We start from the raw sequence: 24,762 nt of genomic DNA, 5'->3' as shown, positions 1-24,762 counted from the left end.
AATGAAAGAGTTTTCTTTACTCTGTATTAGGGAGTAAGGCAGCTGCCTGTGACCGCCAGAGTCTAAGTCAGCAGTCTCTCACTCTGACTTCCAAGTAGTTCTGACTGAGGGGTGGAAAAGTCACGCAGCTGTCCTGCCTCTTGGAAAGCTTCGATTTCCTGCTTGAAACAAACTTCCACTGTTCATTCTCCCATGTTTTATAGGAGGTATTTTCTTCCTCTCCTTACAGGGAGTAGAATTTCGGGGCACCCGAACTACTGACATCAAAGAGAAGGTCAGGCTGGAGTCACGGCTCAAGCACATGGTTCGTGACACAGCCCTTCTAAAAGAAGAAATCAATCTTCTAAGCAGAAAAGATGGGTGCTTAAGAGACCTTGCTCTCCTTAGCAGAAAAGATGGGTGCCGCCTTCTGCAGCCTTCATCACTCCAGGGCTCTCAGACACCAACTGAATCGTTCCCTCTTCTTACACTAGAAACGGTAACGAACAGTACAAGTCTCCCTTAAAAACGGGCACGGTTAGCTGGGGCAGTAGTCATAGCTGGAAGTGCGAAATTAATTGCTTTGGCTGTACGTGGGCTTAGTGGTAAAAGGTTCTGTTTGTTTCCCCTATCAAAATATGACTGTAGCGACAGATAGGGAATAAAAGAGTGCTCATACAACTTATAAATGCTGTTAGCAGTCCATTGCAGAGATTGGCACTGGGCAGGTGCCCTCCGTGTGTGTGTGTGTGTATGTGTATGTGTCTGCTCTTCAAACAAGTGGTTGTTGAAGGCTGGATATGAGTTTCATGTGGGCAAATACATCTTTGGTACCCGTGTTCTCAAAAATGGTAAAAAAGGTCTGCCTTGAGGGTGCCTTTTGTTATTTGCCAACTATCCTAGCAGGAATATGGCACTTCTCTGCTAACCGAGCTAGTTAAGAGTCGAGGGGAGTGCTAGCTGTTTAAAGAAAGCAAAGGGACCTTTCTCCTCAGGGCCTGCAGCGCTAAGGTGGGTATGGAGTCAATCAGATACTTTCCTGCTTGCCTCTGCTCGATAGCAGTAGAAAACTGACCCACAGTGCATGCAGGACGTGGTATTTACCTGGTAGGAGGAGGTTTTGTTGTTGGTTGGTTTTTTGTTTGTTTTTTTTGTAATTACACTGGCTTGCACCTGCCTGATCAGAGTGAGAGCGAGCCGAGCTCTGTTCTGTTTTCAGGTTTTACTCTTTTTTGCCTCTGACATTCAGTGTGGTGGCAGTGCATGATCATTTACAGCACTTTCCCTGTCTTACCAAGAAAACTTCTTTCACCCCCAAAGCGGAGGGGTTGTGCTGCACTGTTCCTCCAGCGCAGAGTTTCTGAGGGTGCACAGGCGCCCTTGGGGTTGGTTACTAGTTTTTAATTAAACAGATTGAACAACCTGCAGCTGCTTTTGCTCTTCCTCCCTGCTCCCTGCCTTTTGCCAATGGTTTCTGCTCCTCTGGCTGGTGTATGCTCAGAGAGAGCCAACCCTACCCCAGCCAGGCCCAGGCACTGCCCCTGCTGCAAACGAACGGTACTCCTGCAGCCTGCCTTCTCCGTGGGTCCCTATGAAAGGGCCGAGCATCCCGTTTCCTTAAGGGAGAAAGCCCACCCTTACCCACAGGCCTGGAAGCTGAAAGCTTTTGAAGCTGGAAAACCACAGGGTGGGAGATGGAGGATAAGGAAACAAAATTTGCCTCCCTCCCCATCACCAAACCCATACAGCTGTCCTTGCAGGTGAAGGAAAATTTCCTCTAGCTGTGCTCCTCACTAGAAGTTTTATGTCACTTAACTGGCACAGGCAGCAGCCATCCCTCTTGGCTTGAGCTCAGCATTAATATTTACATCGGTGGCTATTTGCAAAACTGTAACTGCAGGAAACGTCACCTTTCCCCAGGCATCCTGCTTGCTCTATGTCTGCAAGTAGAAAAAAAAAAAGCAGGTTCATTCTATGGGAGGATTTAGCATACAGCCAGCCACCAAAAAGACTAAAGCCTTTATTTTAGATGTTAAAGCGTGGGTTTGACTTTACAGATAGGCAGCTGCAGATGGCGTGTATGTGAAGGGTTGTTTAAGGTGATTAGGCAGAGTGCATAACTCCAGTCCATTCACAGGAGTGTGTTCCTGGGACAAACCTTCCTGTCGGGAAGAGGAAAAGGCCTTGCTGATGGCGTTCTCTCTCGTGAAGCCCTCGCTGCAAGAGGTGCTAGACCTCAGCGGCGGCAGCTCTGTTTGGGTCCGTGTCCTGCGACGTCTCTCACGCTGCTGTTTCAGTCCTGTGCTGTGATGAACAGCCCGGTGCCACGGACAATTGCTGCCTTGTTTCCTGAGCCCTCCTGTGACCTTGCTGAGGATGCCTTCTGTCTCCATAGCATTATAAAAGGCACATATACATCTATATACAAGTGCATAAATATATAAATAGGGGTGTTATACAAAAATAAATACCCATTCTCTTTTTCTCTTTAGAATAAGTCTTTTGCAAAAGGCAGCTTGGCAGCTTGGTCCCTAGCTGGTGGGAGAATGAGTCTCTAGGGGCCTCAGTGATGGCGGGCTGCTGTTCAGATGTCTTGGTAGATCCTGACCCAAAGATGTGATCACTGGATTCTGGGGATGGAGATCTCCTCTGGACTGGCAGCAGTCTAGTCTTTCTACCTCTTCAACTGGCACTAGGCCTAGGCAGCAAGGGCTTCCTGAAAGTGAAAGGAGCAAGAAATGATTACAATGCATGCAGAAATGAGAGATGCTGTGGTAGTTTTCTAGTCAACAGTCCACTTTGAGGATTGGTACGCTGATCAAAGAGTAAGATCTGCATTCTGGAAGTCCTGGCTACGTGGGAGCTTGATCCTATGCTTGCACACGACAAGTTTGATCTACGCGGCAGGGGTGGATCAATGGATCAGGACCTAGGGAGGTGGATTCACGTTAATTTTTCAGGGACCTTGTTGTTTTACTGGTAGTCTGGAAAATGCAAAATTAAGATGGACTAAAGGACAGCATCTTTGCAACTGGAGGTGGGTATTGTGCTCTCCCAGCAGCATACAGCTCAAGCTTTGGGAGAAATGAGAAATGTCTCCTCCAAAACTGAGTGAGGCAACTTGCAGTCCCCAATTGCTAGCATGGCCTTTCCATGCTGCTGTTCTGTGTGGCATTAAAACTGTCCTTGTACCACAGAAGCATGAACAGGGCCATCGGAAAGGCTCTGCGGTGAGATTTCCCTTCAAAATCAGCCTAAAACAATGAAAGGAAGCAAGCAGAGTCTTCCAGACCACTGACCTTGGTGGAACAGGGGATCCCGTCGAGCATCCAGGCTGGGGCCTCCTACTTTGTTGCCCATCACTGGATGATGGAGGCCAACAAAGTGCTCTTGAAGGTGAGGACAGTCGTCTTGTGGCTGAAGAAGGTGGTGAGTGGAGTCATCTGGAAGACTGTAGAGGAAAGAGCTGTCTTCTGTTCTTGAGTTGGGCAATCTGGGGAGGCAGACAGACATTTAGCACTATTAACAAATCTCTCCTTCTCGAAAGATAGGGCCTACGCAACACCTCTGCCAGCTCCATCAATGCAATGGCACTGGGCGTTCCTAAATGAGGGGAAGAGCGGAAACTGGGAAGCCCGTCTGGGATGGGAATGAGGGGATGGGACCTGGTATCCACGATTCAACATCTAGTGAGTGCCACAGGAGCTGGGAGGAGTAGCACCTCCTGGAGAACATGGGAAGCTACTTGATCGACATCTGAACAGTGAGACACAGAGCACCCGCAGCTGGACCCTGGTCAGATTCTGGGGCAGCTGTTTATCAGCATCCCGTCATAGACGTTAGCTTCGCTCATCCTGCTTTTCAGTCTCTGGCTTAGGAGCAGGGGGAGGAAAGGGAGCAGGGGGAAGCAGGTGGTGGCTGTCTCTACGATGAAATTGCCCCCCCCCCGGAACCGTAAGAGGAATGAGCTCTGTGACGAGCATTTACACCAAGAAGGCCTAGTGCTGCTGCACGGATTTGGTTCCCAAGTGAACTGGGACAGATGGGAGCACGGCGAGGCCAGGCTTTTGTGAGCATGTAGTCTTGTAGGTCCCGCTGGATTATTCCCCGCTGCCTGTCCACAAGCCAGGACTAACCTGGAGGGCTGGTAGTCTTGCTGGGCATTCCCATTTTGCAGCACTCTCGCCTGCAGCAAGGCGTTGGTCTCCTCGTGTGACTGGAAGGAGAGAGAAGGATTCTCAGCAGAGCAATGCCACGCAGCAGCATTAACAGGCAGGTGCTGATCTGGGAGCCGGAGCTGTGGGGCAGGCTGGGGAAGCTCTTATGACAGAAGGCAGAGAAAGCTGAAACTGTTTCTTTTGCTACAGAGAACAGTGGAACTGAGCACTGAAAATCTCACTTGAGGCTTACTGCTGCATCACTGGGGATGATAACCAACGTATCGTCTCAGCTGTGGCACTGCCTTGGCCTGTGTTACTGTTTACACACAGACTCCTCAACATTGTCGCTCCCTGTGAGCTTTGCTCAGGAGGAACAGGAACCATTCCCATAAAAGTAGCCTTTGCCCACTGCCTCCTCCATACTTAAGAGCCACTGCCCCAAAAACCACCTCTTCATCAGTGTTTTGGAGAACTTCCCATTCTTCCCATGCCTCCAACTCCACTGCAAAGGGGAAATCTCCTTCAAGAAGCCAGTCTTGCTACTTCTACAGGCTGCAAAGTCTGCCAGCCGCGTCTGGAGAAGCCCTCTCACTGCAACCATGGCCTCCAGCTCATGTCAAACCAACTTTTAACCACAGGTGTGCACATACCGGTGGCACTTCATCTGGACTGTAATCTCGGGTCTCGGTGCTCGCATACCCCACTCCTGCAGAGGGGCAGATGCCATTCAGGTGTGCCCCGTTGGCGTAGGGCTGCCCGTTAACATAGGGATGCCCACTGGCACGAGGAGCAGAGATGCCCCTCAGAGGCACCATGGTGTACTGGCAGGACGATACCAGCAGCCCGGCTCCTGGGAACCCCATGTCAATGGTTTGCTCTGCAGAGGGAAGAAAAAGGAAGTCTGAGGCCAAAATCGGAGGTGAAGTTGAGCTTCTTGAAGCTCAGCAAGGATAGTGTTAGGTTGTCCTATCAGGCAGCTATTTCGGCACCCAAAGCACCGCTGGAGACAAATGGTGGAAAGGGGCTCTACACGAAGACGAGGGAATGCCCCTTTTCCCTGGTTCTAGTCCCAGGGCTCCTTTTCAACAAGGTAAGCAGGGCAAGGGGCTAACGGTGGCCTTTGCCTTTATGGGGTGCCACAGGACATTTGAGACTTGCCCTCTGCCCGCCCTCTTCCCGCTTCCCCAAATGTGCAGCTCTCACATTTTGGGTGTTTGACCCAACTACAAGCAGGGTCAGGTCTGACCCACAGGGCAGAGCACATCTTGTAAATCAGCCCTCAAAAAGAACCCTTACTCTGCTTGGACCAGGCTCTCCAAAGACAAAAGGGGATGAAAGCCACGATGAGGAGTACGATAGAGCCCAGCACAACGCCGACAATCAAGTATGGCAAGTCACTGGAACGGGCCACCATGGCTCCTGTCCCCAGGCCACTGTGCCCACCACTGAGTGGGGGATGCTGCTGGGGGGGCACTGTGGAGGGTGGAAGACGACCTGGCAGACCAAGAGACTTCCGAGCTGCAAAGAGGAGAGAGAGATGTGTTAGACACAGGCATGGCAGGTGGAATAGCAGCCCCCTCCAGGCACGTCTGTGCTGCTGCGGCGTGGATGGACTTCTGTGGTGGCTTTTATGGTGGCTGCTAAAGCAGAATAAAAAAGGAAAATCGCTTCTCTAAAACACACACTTGGACTTCATGCTGTTCCTATTGTGACTGTGCAGCTGCTTGGAAGACGACATGGGACCTGCTTATAACCAACCACAGGAGTTTGGCACAGCAAGGGCAAGTTAGCTCTTCTGGTTTTCGGGTCGCTATCTGCATGATACTTAGGAAAACAGAAGGTAACTGCTCCTCTGAGGGAAACGGTGATGGCCTCTGTACGAGGGGTCTGTGGGTACTGCTACGGGTACATACACATACTGACCACCAGCATCAACAAACCTATGCCTCTTCTTCTCCCCAGTGCCGCCTCCACCGCCTTGTCTGAGCTTAGATGATGCACTGTCAGGCAGGGACGGTACCCGCCTGGCTGTGCTCTGACAGCGGCAGGCAGGGAGGGCAGCAGGCTGCGCTCCCAGAGGCGCCCGGTGAAGCTGGTTACCTTTAGTTTCACAGATCATCACGTTGCTGAACTCGCTTTCCCCCCCCTCATTGAAGCACTGCATCTTAATGTCATACGAGGTCTCTGGCTGCAGGTGGCTGATGGAGTGCCAGTACCGATCTCCTGGGAAGGGAACACACATGGTGCCGTTAGCTTCCTCGGGGAACACGCGACTGCCCCGCTCTGCAGCAGTGCTAGGAAAAGCAGGCCCGGACAGCAGCAGCCGCCGCCTTTTGTGCCTCTTCTGCACAAGGCTCCTTCTGGCCGTGTATCGTTCCAGGAGGAAAGAGCAGCTGGGAGCAGCCTCTTGAGATCTCCTACCTTCCACCACGTCCTTCTTGTAGTCACTGTCATTGTCACTGTCAGTGGGGCGGTAGTAGATGTAAAAGCCGTGGATGGGAGTGTTGTTGTTGCTGGCTGGGATATACTGCAGAGAATGGGAGGGAGAGCAGAAATGAGCAGAGATGTCTGTGCTCCTTGTTGTACCAGGTGAGCAGCAGTTGGGATAAATGGATGGGACAGGAGGAAGACCCAGCAGAGGGATCTTGCGTTGCCACTGTTTTTCCCTTCCAAGAGCTCAGTGCTATTTGACACTCACACCCTGCTTCTCTCAGCCAACAGGCAGGCCACGAGTCTGGTCCCATCACCCCAAGCATCCAGTACTCTGCTCCCTCTCAGCAGAAGAGAAAAAATTCCTCAGCACCAGTGACTGAGCTGGGCCAAGGGCAAACACACCTTCACCATGACTCCGGTAGGCTTGTGACTGCCAGGCAAACTGCATCTTGCCATGAACCGGTGACCACAGGAGTCTTGTCTTTCTGAGGCCATCCCTGTCCCTCCCCCACCCAGGGCAGTACTGTCCAAGCTCCACATGCTCTTGCTGTCTTTCATCCATTATTTTATCAGCTACTGTTCATGCTTCAATGATCAGCAGCGCCCATCCTGCCCTGTAGCAATTTCTGGCTAGAAGCAGCGAGGAGAGAAGAGGGCAGTGCATCCCTCCGAATAAGCTGCTGGAAACACTTGGATCTGGGCTTGTGATCCAAAAGATCCTGCCCACTCCTAAAAATCATCTGGAGCTGACTGCTGTAAATGATTGTCAGCGCTTAGGACTGCTGCCCAGCCAGTGAGAGTGAAGGACATCTCTGCTGGAAACTGCTACAACAGGCAGAGGTGCTAATGGATTGCAGGAATTTGGCCAGGTGAGTAAACAGCTGCGCCATGTGTTGTTCAACTGTGCTCCTTGAACAGAACGGTCAAGACCCTGGGGGTATCTGCTGAAACGCCCCTGTGTACAATGCTGGATTCTGGTGAGAAGGTTTTCCTAGGCTCTCTGACTTCTCCCACTTCTAGGTGGCCCAAGCCCAGTCCTCCTTTGGTGGAGGGAGCTATTGGATCCCAGATCCATTTGTGCTGGTGACAGGCTCCAGGGTGATGACCTGGAAGATGCGTGAGCTGGGCAGGTAGCACCCACACCCCTGTGCTTCCTGCACGTTCAGAGACCTCTGCCCCTACAAACCTTACCATCCACTTCAGCATGATGGTGGTCTCGTTGATGGCATCTGTGAAGGTGATGTATGGCCCAGCCACAGGGCGCTCGTAGACGCGGTTGCTGTACCCAGACACTACGTATGGCCGAGATGCTGCGCTGGGCTCACTCTCTCCCAGGATGTTCAGTGCCCGGACACGGAATTTATAGGATGTGCCTAGGGGAAAAACAGGAGTTGCAGAGATTGGAGTCTTCCAAGACTTCAACTGGGAGCACAGGCCTGGCTGTGGAGAGGGGCTACATCTTCTTCAGAAGGCAGAGAGCCTACAGAGAGGTTCTGATTGAAACGCAAACACTGAACAGCCAGATTTCAGCCATGTGCTAGATGGACCTTGCTTTTATGTGCCTTCCCCGGTTCCTGTCTGGATGGTCTGGAGGTCAGGTAGCAGTTCTGGAAGGTGTGTGGCTGGATTCAGAGATGCCCCAAAGGATGTCCTGACCTGAAAGCAGGTATGGGAAAGCGTCCTTCCTCTACTACATGGAAATTAACTACATCAGTTAAAAGCTCAAAGCCTAAATAATCTTTACCCAAACATTGTTTTACTGATCTTTTAAGTTGGGGCAGATGTGTGTCCCTTTTAAGCTGTCCAGCTCAGTGATGCCGTCTCTTCTCATGTGAAGTGCAATGGGAATTATGTGCCCATCTGCCTTGCCTGTGGCTAAGGGAAGTTCCATCCTCTCTAGTAAATGGCAAAACCAAATGCCTTTAGTAACTAAATCCTGTAATGCAGAAAAGCATGCGCAAGCCTCCCTCAGGGAGGTCAAATCCATGCTGGTCTTTGCAGCTGGAGAAATTGGAGAAGCATCTGCAGCTTCTCCCCATGCATCTCAGGCTGGAGCTGGGGAGGCTTTGTTTTGCTCGCACATGCCGGGGCTAAGCATGATGTGACAGATGGCTGACCATCCTCCAGGGACTGCACGGCTTTCCTACAGGCCTCCAGGAAGCAGGGAGGAGAACACCTGCCTACCTTTCTCCAGGCCTGGGATTTCCACTGAGAGGCGAGAAGGAGGAATGTCACTGGTGGCCAGGACCCAGTCTCCCAACTTCTTCAATTTCTTATATTCCACGCGGAAAGACTGGATGGGGAACCCGCCGTTCCCCCGGGGGATCCAAGTCACGTACACAGATGTCTCTGATGCCATGGAGATGGTTGGACGGTCTGGTGCCTCTGGAGCTGCAAGGGGCACAGAAGGACATCAGGATGTGAAACGCATCCCTCTCGCCCTGTCTGGAGGATCCTGTAGCTGAGCGGTGTGTGGGTGAAGGACTGCCTGCCTTGCACCCACGCACACGCTCTTTAAGTCCAGAATCCTCTCTTCCTTCGCGTCTCTTCATCAGAGCTAACACACCCAAATCCTCACTCCTTTCAGTTTGTGCCCTGCAAACATTTTTTACTCCTTTTTGCATCTTGCTCCTTTTCCATTCCCAACTCAAGTAGGATGAGACAAGGTTTGAGGTGTGTGCACCCATCAGGGGAGGGAGAGCAGTGAGAGGTGTGGGTGCAGGGCTGGAGAGAGAGCAGAAGGTCTGGCTGATGTGGAAGCAGTGAGCAAGGGGAGACTGACAGCACAGGAGATGGAAACAGGAGAGATTGAGAAGAACCAGGTGAGGAGGAAGGGGGGAAAAGTTCTGAACTGTAGAAATGTAACTTGATAAGAAAACAATCAAAAGATGGGAGGGAAAGAGATGACTGAAGCTGTGGCCATGGAAGAAGAGGCAAGGCGTGAATGCGTGTGGGGGGACCGAAGGAGGGGACCTCACAGGCAGGATAAGGCTCGAAGGAGAGAATTTCACGGAACGGGTAATGGCACTGCTGAATAACAGCATTGGCAAACACAAGGTGGGAAACAACGAATGGGATTAACAAGTCAGGACCTGATGCTTCAATGCATCAAGATACCCCAGTGGAGCACCCTGCGCTGCTAGAATGGGCACTAACCGCCCCTGCTCGGGGCTCGGCTGGGAGAGGAGGATGCCAGGACTTGCAGGGACTTGGTTCTCCTTTCTCCCTTGTGCTCCCCCAGCACCCACTGGTGCACAGGAGCTTGCTGGTCCTGCGCATTGCCCATTCACAGACTCCACAGCAGGGCTTTGGGAACCTCCATGTGAAACTCAGCAAGAGATGGAGACTTTCTGACAAGTTCTTGCGTTAATGGTGGGGACAGCCTGCTCTCCTAAGCCTGCCAAGTGCAGTAGCAGAGGTGCCCAAGAAGGACCTCTCCTCGTCAGGAGCTGGAGACCACCCACGCAGCTTTGCACAGTCTTGCTTTACCCAGTGAAGACTGCAACCCCAGCGTGGCCTGGCCGCTGCCACCCACAAGAGATCCAGCACCCCTCACCCTCCCTCCTTGCCCAGTTCAGGGAGGGCCTTACGGGACAGACGGCTGTTGTCCGACTGGTTACTGCTCTGAGTGCTCGTGCCTGGGTCATCCCTCTGGATCTGCTGCTCTTTGCTGGCAACAATCTCTGGTTTTGGGCGCCGGCCTGTGCAGAAGGGAGAGGTGGCATCAGTGACATGGAGAGGCAGCTCGGAGTTAATTTTTGCTGTCATAAGCAAAGAAAATATTCCAGCCACAACGCAGAGGTAGATACTCTCCAGACTCTAACAGCCCTAGGGGTTCAAAGCACTCAACCTGCAGGCAGGAACTAAAGCTAAAGGAGCAGGTTTGTTAAACTGTTAATAGGCCCCCCTCATATTTAATTTTCTAAAACTTTTAATTGGTTTTCTTGAAATGTTGCTAGATTTCTGCCTGAGAAGGTAGTAATTAGCACAAGATGGGGACCTGAGGGGCCACGTGAGCAAGCCCACCACCACGGGGAAGATTGCTACGAAGGGAATGTCGTTCCCCACACCTGCTGGAGACACGAAAAGCAGCCAGGGGACAGGGGAGACTTGGCGTAGACATCTGGAATATCCTTTCAGTGGCAAAGAGAGCTCGGTGCCGAGCAGACTGCGTGGCAAGGCTTGGCGTTTCCTTTAGTGCAGCAGAAGCTTTTAAGGACAGATTGGACTAACACCTGTTGGGAACGACCCCCACAGGCTGATCCTGCCTCCAGGCAGAGGATGGATTAAGCGACCTTCTGACATCCCCGCCAGACCTATTTTCTATGGTTCTGCAGGTGTTCAGCTGAGACAGCAAGGGAGGAAGGGACTTACTCCAACCCAGGCAGAGGGGAAGAGCTGATTTTCCCCATCCTGTTTCAGTCCCACCCTCCACTTTCCCTTCTGAGAGGGTCACTCTGGGCTGAGGGCAGGTGGGTTTCCAGAGCTGAAACAGCCCCTCTGTCCTAAGGCTGGTGCCCGTGCCTCAGGGCTGGGGTGGGATGTCTCCAAGGGGCCCTGCCCTGACTCAGAGCAAAACACCCAGGGACAGGTTTGACCTTTACCAGTCCGGAAGGTCACCATGGCCGTCTGTCCCTCGCCGGCACAGTTGTGAGCAGCCATCTCCACCTCGTAGAGGCTTCCAGGGTCCAGCCTGGTAAGGGTCAGACGGTGCTGCGAGGCTGGGACGTCCCTCACTGCCCAGCTGTCCGAGGCGTTGGTGACCTGCTGAGAGACCAACGCAGGCGTTGCAAAGCTGGGGGCAAGCTGGGCTTCTTGCCTGCACCGAGCCCAGGAACTTGCATCACAGGTTCCATCTCACCCAGGGCTCCCTTCCCTGCCTGTAAAGGAGGGGGATATTTCCAGCCTGATTTTGCAAAGCTGAAGGATTCAGATATAAGCAGGACAAGTCACCAAGCACCTGGGTGTTTTACTGACCCCAGAGGTTCACTCAGCCCCATTCTGTCCACTGCTCCTCTCTGATACCGCTGCCCCTCGGTGCGCGTAAAGCCCTGGGGCAGGCGCACCCCCAAAAGGCAGCGTTAGCCAGAGGCTTGAGCTGCTTTAGGAGCCAAATCTCTCCTGCAGCCCAAGCCGGTGAGCTGCTCATTTAGATGCTGGTCGTTTCCATGGGATGAGGTACCTGGATGCCACTTTGGTCACCTGGACCTACATTGTCTGACTAACGGCGTTTTATCCGGTCTCACCGCTGGCACTTCCTGGCTGAAATGGGGAACGGGAACGTCTGAGCACAGGTTTCTGCAGGGAAGAGACTGTAACACGGCTGTGGCCCCCAGAAAGGGGGCAACTTGGAAACAAGTTTGTTCTTTGGTGATGCCCTGATGCCCCATGCAGAGGGTGAGGGAAGGCGGGACCTTCCTCCGTCTCCCCAGCTGGAAGGATAATATTTTTGCAGGCAAACAGGCAGGACACTGAAGTGACCCGGTGCCGAAAGGAGCATTAGCAACGCAGGCGAAGCAACAAAACGGAAATGCCGAGACTGCCGTATCATTCATCTTCCCCAAGCGTTTGACACTGACTGATTAATGCCTGGCTTGTTTTATTTTTATTCCTGAGCCCACAGAGTTGTGAGGCCAGGGAGGGGAGCCCTAAAGACTGCTAATGCTCAGGAGAGAAGAAGAGAACTTAAGAAACAAAGGTAACGGCTGCGTGGCATCTGACTGCTTGCAGGCCGTGGAGATTTAAAGGTAGCATAAGAGCAGCGGAAGAAGGGACATCCACAGATACTTTCCAGAGGAGAGCAGACCCTTGCCTAGTACAAATGTAAGTCTCCTGTCAGTAGGTTTTACTTTCCTTATAGCCATCTTTCAAACAAAGAGTCTTTTCTTTTGTTGCTGAATTGATTCCTTCCCTCTCTGCACATGTGCTTCTCCAGTCAGAGATGTCAAACCCAGATCATTATATAACTTGATCCTAAGAATCTCTGATAGAGACGTTTTCTAAACAAGTTTAAGGGTTATTGGGACTAATTCCTTGCCACACAATCCTTAAGCATCTCAAGAAAGAGTCTCCAGCTGAGAATTTGGACTACACTGAAAACATATTACTGCAAACTGCAGTGACCCATGGTGACCTCCACTGCCCTACAGCCCCTTCCAGGTGAAGCGCTGAAAAACAAATAACATACGGACAAACGCCAGCCTGCAAGTTGAGATCGCACACAGAATTGGTAGTTACATGATACGCCATCAGGGGACAAATTTCTTCTTGGCAGACAACCAGAGCCAATAGTCGGGTGAGGCTTTTGGCATCTTTTGGTTTTTATTTAAGCCTGCCCTATTGTGTTCTTGTGTTGGCATCTTCTGCCTTTAAAACAAAGGACTCTTTAAAGAGAGGGTTAGCTGAAACACTCCACTTTGGTTTTGTTTAGAAAGAAATCAAGGATGTGTAGGGATTGTAACAGCCTCCTATTATACTGTATTTTCACAAAATCAAACAGTTCCAGGAAAATAGATTCTTATAACGGAAAATGGTGCCTTGCAGTGGCTGGGAATCCAAAACATGCCAGATCAGGAATGTAATCAAACCCCAAAGCAAAACCTGCCTCTACTGCAACTCCCTGCCTACCCAAAGGAAAAACAAGCAGCAAACGAGTAAATTCAATGCCCCTTTTTTCCCGCTTATCCCCAGCAAAATGGTAAGAGTGGCTCTACACCTCAAAAGCAGAATTTTTACCTCAACAATGCTTTGCTAATTAGAGAGACTGCTGGGCTACAGCTCTGCTGGCACTCTGCCGGCAGTGCCCAGAAGCACGGAAGAGGACAGGAGCCCTGGGGCTCACGCAGGGCTCAGCAGCGCACCGGTGATGTGCTCATGCCGTGCCACCAGCCAAGAAACATGCTCAACACTGCACTGCCTTTCAGCTTCCAGAATAAAACCAGTGGCTGAGGACCTTCCAGGTGATTTAGCATGGCTGTGATGGCTCTCTGCTGGCTCCTCAGTCACCGAGTGTGAGTGCTTCGGCGCGGCTGAGCAGGGCAGCTGCTGAGGTGCGTGCAGCAGAGACAGGCTGCTGCTCTGTGTCCTGCAGCCCGAGACTTTCAAGGCAGAGTTATCCTCGTGGCTTGTGCCAAGACAAAAGCATTACAGAGCAAGTCATGCGCAGTCTGCCCTCAGGACTTCCTACTTGTGTAAGCAGACAACTGAGGATTGGAAGCGGAAGCTCTTTAGGCTGGAAATACACGTGTGCACACCCGCCCCGCTTGCTTCGGCAGACAGGCACTGCTACGGGCCCTTCTGCGAGAGCAAACCTCTCGCAGCCTGTACTCATCACACCTCGACAGGCTGTGGCTGCAGCTGAGGAGGACCCACCAACCAGCACCACCAGTGAGCGATGGGTGCCCCTGCCCCAACGCACCTGCTCACGAGGTGTGAAAACGTGCAGCGAGGCCACCAGCCCACCTGTGGAACGGCGCAGAGGAAAGATGGGAGCAGGGCGAAACAGCGATACCTTGCGATGCTTCACCACATAATAGAGGATGGGGGCTCTGCTGTCAGGCCGGGGTCTCCACACCAGATCATAGCTGTCTGTCTTGGATGTCCGGGGAGAGCTGAGGATGATGGGGGCCTCAGCTGGAGACACCAGCTCCCTGTTGGCTGCACACTGTGGAGATGCTGCCAGCGGGGTCGTCGCAGGCTTTGGCAGTCCAGCTTTATCCAGGAGCAGCTTTAAGGCGCTGTCCCTGGAAGGTGGTGTTGGAGGCTGAGCCGAGCCCAGCTGGGCATCTCGCCCAGGGTCGAGTGTAGCTCCTGAAAGACAAAGTGTCGAGGCAGGGTAAATGCCTGTCCCAGTCTGCGGTGCAGGCAGAGCTGTAAGCCCCCTGAAAACTCTCGGAAGCCCAGCACTGCGCACCCATTGCAGCACAGGCACCTCAGAGGTATCGGGTCCCAGGTGGTGCTGCCTGCTGTGCCACTCGAAAAGGTGTTAGCAATGATCTCTCCTTCTCCTGCCATGAACCTAACACAGCTCACTTGGGGCCTCTGCGAGAACAGGCCTTGGCCACATGGGGCTGCCTCCCTCTCTGAAGCCCCTCCTACCCTGGGTAAGTTCAGTAGGGTCCAAAGAATCAGGTGGTACCTCTCTTATCCCAGGTGAATCCACCCACATCGGTGTTTCTGCTCGTGCCCAGCGGGTGCCCAGAGGCAGAGCGGAGTAAGCCGTGGGGTAAGGCACTACACCCGCATGGCCCGTGTCTCCCATGCAGAGACAGCTCAAGGATGCACACATGGCACCGCACTTAGAAGCACGACCACCACCACCTGCTCCTACAGGGAGAGGCGGGGATCCCAGTCGAAAAAGCACTTGACGTGCAGGGTAACAGGGAGGGAAGAGCAAAGCAGCTCAAACACAGGCGGAAGGGTTACACACCGACTTGGTTCTCCTGCTCCCGCTGCTCTTTCCCTGTGCGTTAGGCCCTGGGATTGAACGGTCACAAGCTTGGAGAGAGGGACCTACCCGGCCGGGCTGTCCTCAATTGCACCATGGCTTGCGCGCTGCCGACCTCGTTCTCTGCCATGCACTGGTATATGCCGTCGTCCTCGGGCCCCACGCTGACCAGCCGCAGCGCCTTGCGGGAAAGCCGGAGCCGGTGGCTGGCGGAGAGGGGGACGGCGTTACGCAGCCACATGACGGAGGGCTGGGGATTGCCTCGCACCTCGCAAGTGAACTTGGCACTCTGGCCCCAGGGAATGATCTGCTGGGACAGCTCCATGGTGACCTCCGGGGGCTCTGTGCAGGGAGAAAACAGGGCTGCTGGGTGCCACTTGGCAGGGAGCATGGCACGGCCATGGCTTCGCACCTTCCTCTCTGGCAGGGATGAAAGCAAAGTAATGGATCCTTACCCCACCCCCAGGTCCCACTCGGGGACCCACAGGGGTCCACTTCATTGCACCTCCCCTTCAGCATCCACATGAACCACAAGGAGAGGTGGCCCAAGGCCATCTGCCCCTCTCAGATGACAGCAGCCACCTGCAAGTCCCAGTTTTCTAAGCTGAAATGCTACTCTGTGCTTGTGCCAGAACAACACACCAGCACCTGGATGAAGTGCAATCCAATAAAACATGCTTACAAGGAGGGGAAGGATGCGTGGCAGAGATATCTAAGGTGTAGTATCCCTTACATTTCCCACCCCATAGACAGCTTTTCCACAGAACAGAACAAAAAGCAAGACACTCCAGTGTCTTCCCTATGCCATTGTCAAGGATGTCTAAGCAGCAGCCAGTCCCCCACTAGAAAGTGCTAGAGCAAACCCAGTGTCACAAATGACAAGAGCAGAGCTTTTGGTGAGGAAGAGAGGATGCATCGTCTGCAGTCCATAGTGGGAGCCAGGAAGGAGGAACTACCACCCTCAAGGAAGAATTTGTCCCATCTCCTAGAAACTGGAACCATGAACAGGGGTTGGCATTACATTGTGGTTTGTCCAGGAAGAAGAGTACAGCAGCACCAGTATTTCCCCCTAAAAGCAGTGGAGAAAGTCCAAGTCCTTCCTGAAACAAGGGCTACAGCAGCACTCACCAAACACCTGCACGTTGTAGAAGATGAACGCAGCTCTGGCCTCTCCAACCCCGTTGTCAGCTGTGCAGCTGTAGGTGCCCGAGTCCTCCTCACTCGTGGGGTCAATCAGGAGGTTGCTGAGCAGGAAGCGCGTCTTGTTGTAGGCGGAGACGCTGGAGCCATCCTTGGCCCAGGTGACCCGCGGTGGGGGGATCCCGCTGGCCACGCACTCCAGGATGAGGCTTTGGCCCTTGGTGACAATGATGGTTTGAGCTTCAGGAGGGTAGATTATCCGGGCTGCCTCTGCTGTGGAGCCTGGTGAGGAAGAGGAGGAAGGAGGTGGGTGGGAAGGAAGGTTGCCGGTGTGAAAGCACCCCGTGCAGAGTGCGGGTAGGGGTAATGGCAGGGCTAGTGCGCTGCTCCCCTCCGCTGGGGCAGATAAATGGCAACGCAGGGCAAGAGGGACATTCCTTAAGGGACGCGGGCACACAGCAAGCGGTCTCGCTGGAGGGCCAAGGGCCTTTGCTCACCCATCACCAAGAACAAATCCTGAGGAGGTATGGCAATCCCAGGGCTGCACACCCCCCCCAGGAGCAGGCCCTGGGGCCTTCTGCTGCTAGAAAGGCTTCCCAGCAGCTGATAATGTTGGTTCACACAGAAAACCAGCTGCGACAGCACCGGTACGTGCTCCCAGGACTGGAAGTGCTCTGGAGAAGACGTGCAGTGAAGGGACAGAGCTTACGTCTCACACGGAGCCTTTCACTGGAGACCGAGGTTTTCACCTCCTGCGTCACGGGGTTGTAGGCAGCGCATTTGTAAGTCCCCTCATCCTCTTGGCTGGCATTGACGATCTGAAGGTTCCCAGATGGCATGATAAGGTAATTGTCTGTAGAGAGAGAAGAGGAGGTGGCATGCGGGCACAAGATACGCTCCTGCCCAGCCTCCCGAAAGACATGCAGCGCCCTGAAGGAAAGGTGGACAAGTGGGAAGGGAAAAAACGACGCGGTAACACCGACAGGAATGAAACGACCCTTTTTAGTTCAAATGTCAGGGGAAGCAATGATGGAACGATGGAAGGAACGGAGCCGCAGGTGAAGCTAGTTTGTCACAAGTGCATCCAGCAGATGGACTGAAGCTGCAAAATTTGGATCCAAATTTTAAACACCTCTGCAAATCTGAAGTCACCTTTACCCAGGCGGGGCTAGAAGAATGCTTCACAGAGCCACCCAATGAACAGTGTCATTGTGCACCACCTAATTCTTCTTCCTTTCACCTTACCGCAAGCTGGTGTTATACGTGGCTCCCCAGTCCCAGGCAGTGGGGACACCAGGGAGACCTGGCAGGGACGTTAAGCAGGACCTGTGCTCAGGCTGGCAATGGAGGGACAACGAGGAGGCAGCAGGCAGAGGAAGCTACTGCTGGTAGGGAAGAGTGAAGCTGAGGATCCTGGGGAGGGACCCAGCAGGACAGACCCCTGTGGCACTCACCTCGGGAGGCCTCTAGCCACTCCTGCTTCACGCTGTAGCGGACCTGAGCCTTGGGATGACTTTCAGGCAGGTCACAGGCGATCACAGCCGTGTTCCCTTCATCCACCTCGATCACGTGCTGGCCGTCGAACTTGAAATCTTTGAGATCTGCAGAGAGTGAGCGACAGGGCATCTCAGTGGCTGGCTGAGCACCGCGGTGTCGCTCATCCTCTCCCTGCGGACCCGGGGCTGTTTCGTTGCAGTGCTGGCAGAGGGCTGCTCTGTTCCCAGCAGCAAGGGAAACTGGCCCGGTTTCAGAGCTTTAGTTTTTTTCTCCTCCTCCTTCCTACAAAATGGATAACTTAAAACGCAGCTTCTGGAGAATCTGCCTGCTACATGGCTGAGACACTGGGTGTGAAGAGTCCTGGCCTGAAAGTAAAAAACGAGCCAACTTACTGCAGCACGGAAGGGCAGCCAAAACCGGTCCTTCTGCAGCCTGCTCTTTCAAAAGCGGCTGCCGCCCTGCTACTGAGAAGCTAACTTTGTACTCAAAACGCAGGGAGCCCAGCCTGCTTCAAGGGTGTACAGACACCAGGTGACACAGTGGGAGAAGGTGTGTGAACGCTGGATGCTCCCAGAGTTGCCCCGAGCTCCAGTGCCTGAGTAATCGGTGTCTCTGCTGTGGGCATTGCCACTCCCACCGAACACCTCGCGGCACAAGGCTGGTTAACCACGACACTGCGTGTGCCCAAGCAGTGCCCGCACCCCAGTTCAAAGACTCGCAAGGAAAAGCAGCTCCCCTGCAGCTGCCCCCTCCCTAAAGCAGCTGGGAAATCGCCCATCCCAGCACGTGTCTCCCTAGGAGGCTGTGACGGGGTCACTCCCCCGGCAGGGCCGATGTGAGCAGCAGAACTGGAAGCACAAGGCAGGGGGAAGGGGCACTTTGGGTTCTTTTCCTTGTTTTTCAAAGCAGGAGCAGAGGACCACGGTGAAACCCCACAGATCCGGCAGGGCAGGGAGCACACCTGCCTGGCGCTGCCGAGCTTCCCGCAGATGAAACTGGTCCCCACGCTTCCTGGGCACAATGGCAAATCTTTCCAGAGCACCACGAGCCCAATGTTTGTCTCAGTCAGCCTGTGCTGGGAGGAAGAAGGTTTTGCGCCAGGAAAAAAGTCCCACGCACACATTTTTACAGTGCCATGCACCAGCCCAGGCGACCACTAGTGACAACTGCACATCCCGCAGTTGGTCGCAAGTCACGTTGTCACATCAAGGCTCAAGCTGGCGCATCTCCCCTGGGACCCAGCGCAAACACACACCTCCTGAGCAGCATGTCGCTAAATCCGGACGGGACCACACTTCCTTTTCAAACCCCTACGCTAAGGCAGCGCGTCGCATCCGTCGCCACGGCATGGCATGGCCACGCGCTGTCAACAGCTCCCTCGCCCCTCGCAACCCATCCCAGGATGTGGCACCCGTGACCTCGGGCAGTTTGGAGAGCCGGGGGGCAGCAGGAGGGCTGGCGGCGGGCGGACGGCAAGCAGCCTCCCTTGGCAGACTCGGCTGACAGAAAAATGTGTTTTTGTTCTCTGGGAAATGCAGCAGCACTCCAAGAGCAAAAGACAACTCTGGCTCCAAGCTTCTCCCACCCACAGTCATGGAAAAGTGACATGAAATTTCTCAAGCAGACTTTCTGATTAAAGCAAGATCCTTTATGGAGTTTAAATAAAAACCAGCTCTCTTGGCAAGGCGGCGAGAAAGCCTCCCCAAGCGCGGCGCGGAGGGGCTGCCGGGCGGCTGCCGGGGGAGCCAGCATTCCCGGGCCCAGATCTGAGGGAAGGGGAGGAGGTTGAAAAGAAAAGGGGAGGTTTTGCAATGTCATAAAAATGATTTGCAGCGAACATGCTTAATACTTCTGGAATTTCTTGGCATCGTTCAATTAAAAAAAAATAATAATAAAAAGAAGGAATAGGGGTGAACTTCAGAAATGTGATTAATCCTTTAAGACAAGCCGGGGAGGGGAGCCATGTTTCCACTGGGTATTAAAGCCAGATGAAGGTTAACTCTTAACTTGTGAAAAGCTGGCAGTGCTTTGCGCTCCTCCGACAACGAAAGTTACTGCTGGGGAGGGGAAGGGTGCTGGATATTTTCTCCTCTTTGCTTTTTATATTTGATCAAGGAATAAAATAGTAAGAGCCACAGAAATGGAAAGAGGTGGAGAAGAGGCGAGAGCCCAGTGTCTGCCTGCCCACATCATGCGTATTTCTCCCATCAACAAAATATAAACGAGCATCAGGAAAATTAATGTGTGCCTTGGTGGTCTGGATTCATCACAGCCAAATTAAGATTCTGGAGCCAAGGCATAGGCTCCAGCAATGCTGGCAGGGATGTGCACACACACACACGTGTGCACGCACGCACGCACAGGCCCCAACGAGGAGAAGGGGCCCAGGACCCCGGAGGAAGAGCAGACCCACAGCCCTGGCCCAGCAGAGCCCACTGGGGAACACCACGCTCTCAAAGACGGAAAGCGATGTCCCTGTGCCCGGGGATCCCCAGGACGACCTTAGGCTGGGCAAACATGGGGATCCCTCACGTGCAGCCCCCCGGGGGCAGCTCAGCCCACTCCTCTCACAGCTGTGAGTGCCGCAGCCCCACGGGGGGAGCAGGACCCCCAGCTCTTCCTGCCTTCCCCTCCCAGCCTGGCCGCAGGGGATGAGGGGCAGAGCTGTGGATGGAGGGGGGAAAGGATGGAGGAAAGGGATCCTGGGGTGGCTAGGGGAGCAAGACTGGGCACCAACAGAGAAGCGAAGCGAAAGCGGCAAGGGAGAGGGGAAAAACATCAGGTGGGCACCAGGACAAACTGTTTTCCAATATGCAAGTGTACGAGCTTCCTGCCAAACTACTCCCCTAAATCCCTGCTCCCCCACACTTTTAAATAAAGACTGTTTTATTTGCCAGTGGGTTTTGGCCACAGGCGGTCTGAGCCACCCTCCTCCCTGCTGGTACAAGCACGTGCAGCCACCCATGAACAGGTCAGCCAGGGGTGCTCAGGGGCACCCCAGCTCCCTCCATGCATGGGATGAGCCCCCCCCAACACGTGCCATTGCGCTTGGCCACAGCACGGCAGAACGGAGGGCGCCGCGCTGGGCTGGGACAACCACCTTCATCCTGGGGTCTTCACATGAGCTGCCCCCAAGGTGTGGGAGGTCACACGTCCCTTCCCCCACCACGCGGTGCACTGCAGGGACGGGGGAGGAGTGTGTCAGTGCTCGGGGGGTTGCAGCACTCACCCGCCCGGCTGGCAGCAGCCATGCCCCATGTCTAACATGCAATTTGCATCCCAAGACTAACTCCCGCTGCAGCTGGGAGAAACCACATCCCCTCTCCACTGGCTGAGTTTTCCGTTTCATATGGCGGCGCTCGGTGTGCCAGCCCATGTCCTTGTCCTTAAAAGACACGCTCGATCATAGGGAAGCAGCAAATCCTCATCCACCAGCCACTGGCCAGGAGGGGCTGCAGACAGACAGACAGACAGAGCACTACCAATCCCAGCCGTACTGGGATAACAGGTCTTATTTTTTCTCTTTTTTTTTTTTTTGTTTTGTTTTGTTCTTCCTTCTGTTTTGTTTAGAAGGGAGCGCAACCAAAGGCTGTTGCTTGTGTCCATCTGCGTCCCACTCAAGAGGCGCGATGGGGCAAGCCAGGGCACGGGGAGGGTCAGCCCTGCGGCGAGCTGTGCTGCTGTCACTGGGGAGGGAAACCAGCTGAATCGCAAGGCTGGGGGCCAAGCAGCAAGGCAGGCGAGACAGGCTGGATTAAATGAATGGGAGACCATAAATAACTTTAGAGAAGAAGCAGTAGTAAATAAAACGCTGGCCTTCAAGGTGAAAGTCCTCCCCGAAAGTAGGGGAGGGGGAGGGAGAGAAGGGAGGCACCCCAAGGCAAATGGGCAGGGATGGGGGGTTCCCCCATTAATCCTGCCTCAGCTGTCAGAGCAGCCTGGGCACCGACGGTGTCACCACCAGCCCCCTCCCACCTGCTGGGACAGGCGCAGCCCCCTGGCCTCCTGCTTGCTCATGCACCCCCAAGCACAAATTGCCCCCCCATGCCCCAGCGCCACACCAGGCCCCTCTCACAGCCCTCGTGCCGCAGCTCTGCCGCTCACGAAACACCACCTGTGTTTTCCTTCTCTCCCCTCCTCACGCCACCTCTGCCCCCAGGGCCAGAGCCCCTGTGCCTGCTCAGCAAATGCTTTTCCAACACGCAGCTGCCCCCTTCCCTCCCTCCCTCCCTCTCATCGCCTCTGGGGAGCTGTCAGAGAGGCCCGGGCAGAGGAAAATGAATGGGGCTGTCTTCAGAAAGCAGCTGCAAATTCCTGGGGGATGCCCAGCCCGACCCGGCGCAGGGTCACTGCCCACGAGCGCGCTGAGGCCCGGCTTCCCCACGTGCTGCCACAAAGCTGGGAGCTGCCCTCGCCGGCGGCTGATGGAGGGACACGGGCAACGAGCCTCCCTTATCCCACGGTGTCCCCAGGACAGAGGTGCCCGGCGCTCCTCTCGTCCCTGGCCCCAGGGAACGCACTGGAGCAGGTGGAGTTCCTTTGTTGCGCCCCTCAGCTATTTTTTGGTTTTGGTTTTAAGCATCACGTCTATTCAGGGGTCAGGCTTGCTGTTGTGCTTGCTGCACCGATTTTCCATGTGCTCAGCTGAATGCAGGGAATTCCACGGCTTTTGCCTCCTCTGCCCACTGGCTTTGCTCCAGTCCCACACTTCAGCTGCCCTGCGAGCTCCACCAAGGGCTCTCAACCTTTGGAGCCTTTTGCTGTTGTGGGACCAGCCCACAGCACCGTGTTCGTGTCCCTGGTGGATGTATCTGGCCCCACCAGAGCCCGCTGCAGCCATACGTTTTTTATATCGCACCTCCATCCAGGAGAGGGGCTGGAGCAGCGCTTCTGGCATGACGGCAACTTTGCTACCTGCAAGCGTGCAGAGAAAATATTTTTCTCTTCCTTGAAGCTCTTGAACACGTGAAGGCTGAGGGGCTGCCTTGGGAAACCAGGAATACCCCTGCTCCATCCATGCAAGCCGTCCCGGCTCCAGCCCATCACTGCCGGGCCAAAGGGCTGCCTCGGAGCCACACAGGGCTGATCTTGTGCAGCACGGCCAGGCCACCAGTGATCGGCACGTATCTCTCTGCGCAATAGGCCACCGGCTGCCAGGGTTGAGTGTGGGATCATGGAGCACCAGGTCGGCTCTAACTGGACTCAAAAGTGCTCAAGTAATGCCTAAAGTGCTGCTCCTTTTGTTGCTTTAGGAAATCTTAGAGCCAGGGAGAGCAGAGGGGGACTCGGTGTCACTGTGCCACGGACAGGAGAAGGAGGTTATGGGTCTCAAGGTGAGGCTGTGGCTGCCAGGTTATCTGTGGTGATGGTTATCTGCTTGCTGACCATCGGCAAAGCACAAGAACACCCCGAGGGACTGGGCACGCACAGCCTGGGGAACTCAAGGGTGTTTCCTCCAAAGGAGGTGAAGAGAAAGGAGTGGAAATAGCCTTAAAGCTGGCCAGATGATGTTATCCACACCCCTTGAAACCTAGCGAGACACTTTCCAATGACTCCGGGTCCTCTTCCAAAATAAACCTAAACCTTGAAAATATTTCCACACACAACCCCCCACCCCGCCTCTGCTTTCAGTCACATTCCAGTTCCACTCTCCCCCTGACCCCTCAAAATAACCTTTGGATGGGGCCAAGACTGTCAGCGGGTTTTCTTTCAGCTGGGCAGGCGATCCGGGAGACACGTATCAACTTGCAATACCGACCTGCCAGGGGCTTCCCTCTCCACCCCCACGACCGTGGTCCCCACTGCACCAGCTCAGAGCAAGGCCCCGTGGAGGAGCTCCGGAGCAGGAGTGAGAGCCTGTGGCACATCTGCTACCGTAGCTTTCTAACTCAGTCCCACCACAAACTGGTGCCCCCTGTTATTTCAGACCCCTGCAAAGCCACCGTTGCAAGCAGCCTCCAGCTCACAAACATGAACCTGGTTATTTGAACCCCTCTAGGTCTCCCTCCTACACATTTCAGCCCCGCTTCGTTCCTGGGCTGCCTTCTCTCTCTCTTCACTCATTGACTGCCAAGTCTTCCCCACCTGCTCTCTCTCACCTGAGGCCGGCCAGGTGTGTGGGACATGGCCTCTGCCATCCCCATCTCCCACCGAGGACAAGGGACCCATGCAGCGCAGCGCAGGGGTCCCCCACGGTAGATTAGTTGCTTGCTCATCCAAACTCTGGCTCCAGTCGTGCGAGCTCCGCTGAGTAGCGCTCCTGACCTCCCCTCAGCGCTATGCTCACGCCGTGGCAGGGACTGCAGCAACGGGCAAGCCCCCTGCTCTTGCACCCCCATCCCCAGCCGCAATCTGGTAGCTGAAGGTGCTCTGGCTCCTGGAGATGGCTGACAGACTACTCAGCTGTGGCTCTGGTTTGTCCTGAGGGACACACTGGGACCTTCTGGTGCTCTAAGGCTCGTCTCCCATCCACCACTGACGGCAGACCAGAGCAGACAGACAGGTTAAGCAGCCACGCTTTGTCCCAGTAGACAGAGCTGATGGTAGTGGGCTGGGGTGAGGGGAACAAAAGAAAAGGGGATCAGCCTAAGAAGGAACCCATCAGGCTGAGGAGCTGCACACACCCTGCTCTCCTAAATACAAACCATGCCCTTGGTAATCCCATCCACCTCTCCTTCCCTCTATCAGGCCACCAGCGCACACAGCCCCCTTTCTGCTCTGGAATGTGTTCTCCGAAACTTAATCTCAGCACGGGGCTCAGGCCAAATCCCCCGACAGATTCGGCCCCGTGACAACCCCCTCCCACACCGCCTCAGAGCTCAACAACTCTCCTCTCGCTTTCCCTCACCTCCTCCTCCCACCCAGCCTGGCCTAAACATTTCACTCCTGATTAATGTATCAGTGACAAGCCAATAACTTTTGGCTTTAAAGCAAAGCCAGCCTCCACTTTGCACAAACATCTTCAGTTCTTCATTTTCTTCAAACTTAGCCCCAGACTCCGCCTTGCTGGGAAGATGAAGCCCTTTCCACGCCTGGGGGCTGTCACTGCCAGGGGATGGTGGTCTCCTCTGTGTACACTTGCTCCACCAAAACCTCCACGAGTCTCTG

At 54.3% G+C, this 24,762-nt stretch overlaps 2 protein-coding genes across 5 annotated transcripts in view; one reads left to right on the top strand and one right to left on the bottom strand.

Moving 5' to 3' along the window:
* Window positions 1-1,483, top strand: part of CFAP44 (cilia and flagella associated protein 44) — a 41,762-nt gene extending 40,279 nt beyond the window's left edge. Inside the window, exon 34 of the mRNA XM_056340821.1 lies at window positions 230-1,483. Coding sequence (XP_056196796.1) covers window positions 230-505 — 276 coding nt within the window. The 3' untranslated portion in view covers window positions 506-1,483. The remainder of the gene's footprint in view (window positions 1-229) is intronic.
* Window positions 1,484-1,985: 502 nt separating this feature from the next.
* The window catches only part of BOC (BOC cell adhesion associated, oncogene regulated), a 56,994-nt gene continuing 34,217 nt past the window's right edge, over window positions 1,986-24,762 (bottom strand). The window contains exons 4-19 of one of the 4 annotated variants that reach the window (XM_056341336.1): window positions 17,613-17,759; window positions 16,868-17,011; window positions 16,147-16,440; window positions 15,088-15,360; window positions 14,083-14,381; window positions 11,171-11,339; window positions 10,163-10,273; window positions 8,757-8,963; window positions 7,764-7,945; window positions 6,561-6,666; window positions 6,240-6,362; window positions 5,436-5,657; window positions 4,790-5,016; window positions 4,116-4,195; window positions 3,279-3,472; window positions 1,986-2,695 (exon numbers count right to left, since the gene is read on the bottom strand). In XM_056341336.1, coding sequence (XP_056197311.1) covers window positions 2,511-2,695; window positions 3,279-3,472; window positions 4,116-4,195; window positions 4,790-5,016; window positions 5,436-5,657; window positions 6,240-6,362; window positions 6,561-6,666; window positions 7,764-7,945; window positions 8,757-8,963; window positions 10,163-10,273; window positions 11,171-11,339; window positions 14,083-14,381; window positions 15,088-15,360; window positions 16,147-16,440; window positions 16,868-17,011; window positions 17,613-17,759 — 2,963 coding nt within the window. In that variant the 3' untranslated portion in view covers window positions 1,986-2,510. The remainder of the gene's footprint in view (window positions 2,696-3,278; window positions 3,473-4,115; window positions 4,196-4,789; window positions 5,017-5,435; window positions 5,658-6,239; window positions 6,363-6,560; window positions 6,667-7,763; window positions 7,946-8,756; window positions 8,964-10,162; window positions 10,274-11,170; window positions 11,340-14,082; window positions 14,382-15,087; window positions 15,361-16,146; window positions 16,441-16,867; window positions 17,012-17,612; window positions 17,760-24,762) is intronic. The other 3 variants (XM_056341337.1, XM_056341339.1, XM_056341340.1) reach the window with 3 other exon arrangements.

Source organism: Falco biarmicus, chromosome 5 (genome assembly GCF_023638135.1).
Source record: "Falco biarmicus isolate bFalBia1 chromosome 5, bFalBia1.pri, whole genome shotgun sequence".
In the NCBI taxonomy this organism is placed as follows: Eukaryota; Metazoa; Chordata; class Aves; order Falconiformes; family Falconidae; genus Falco; species Falco biarmicus.
Note: the sequence above shows the minus strand (reverse complement) of the source record. Positions and strands in the feature narration are given on the sequence as shown.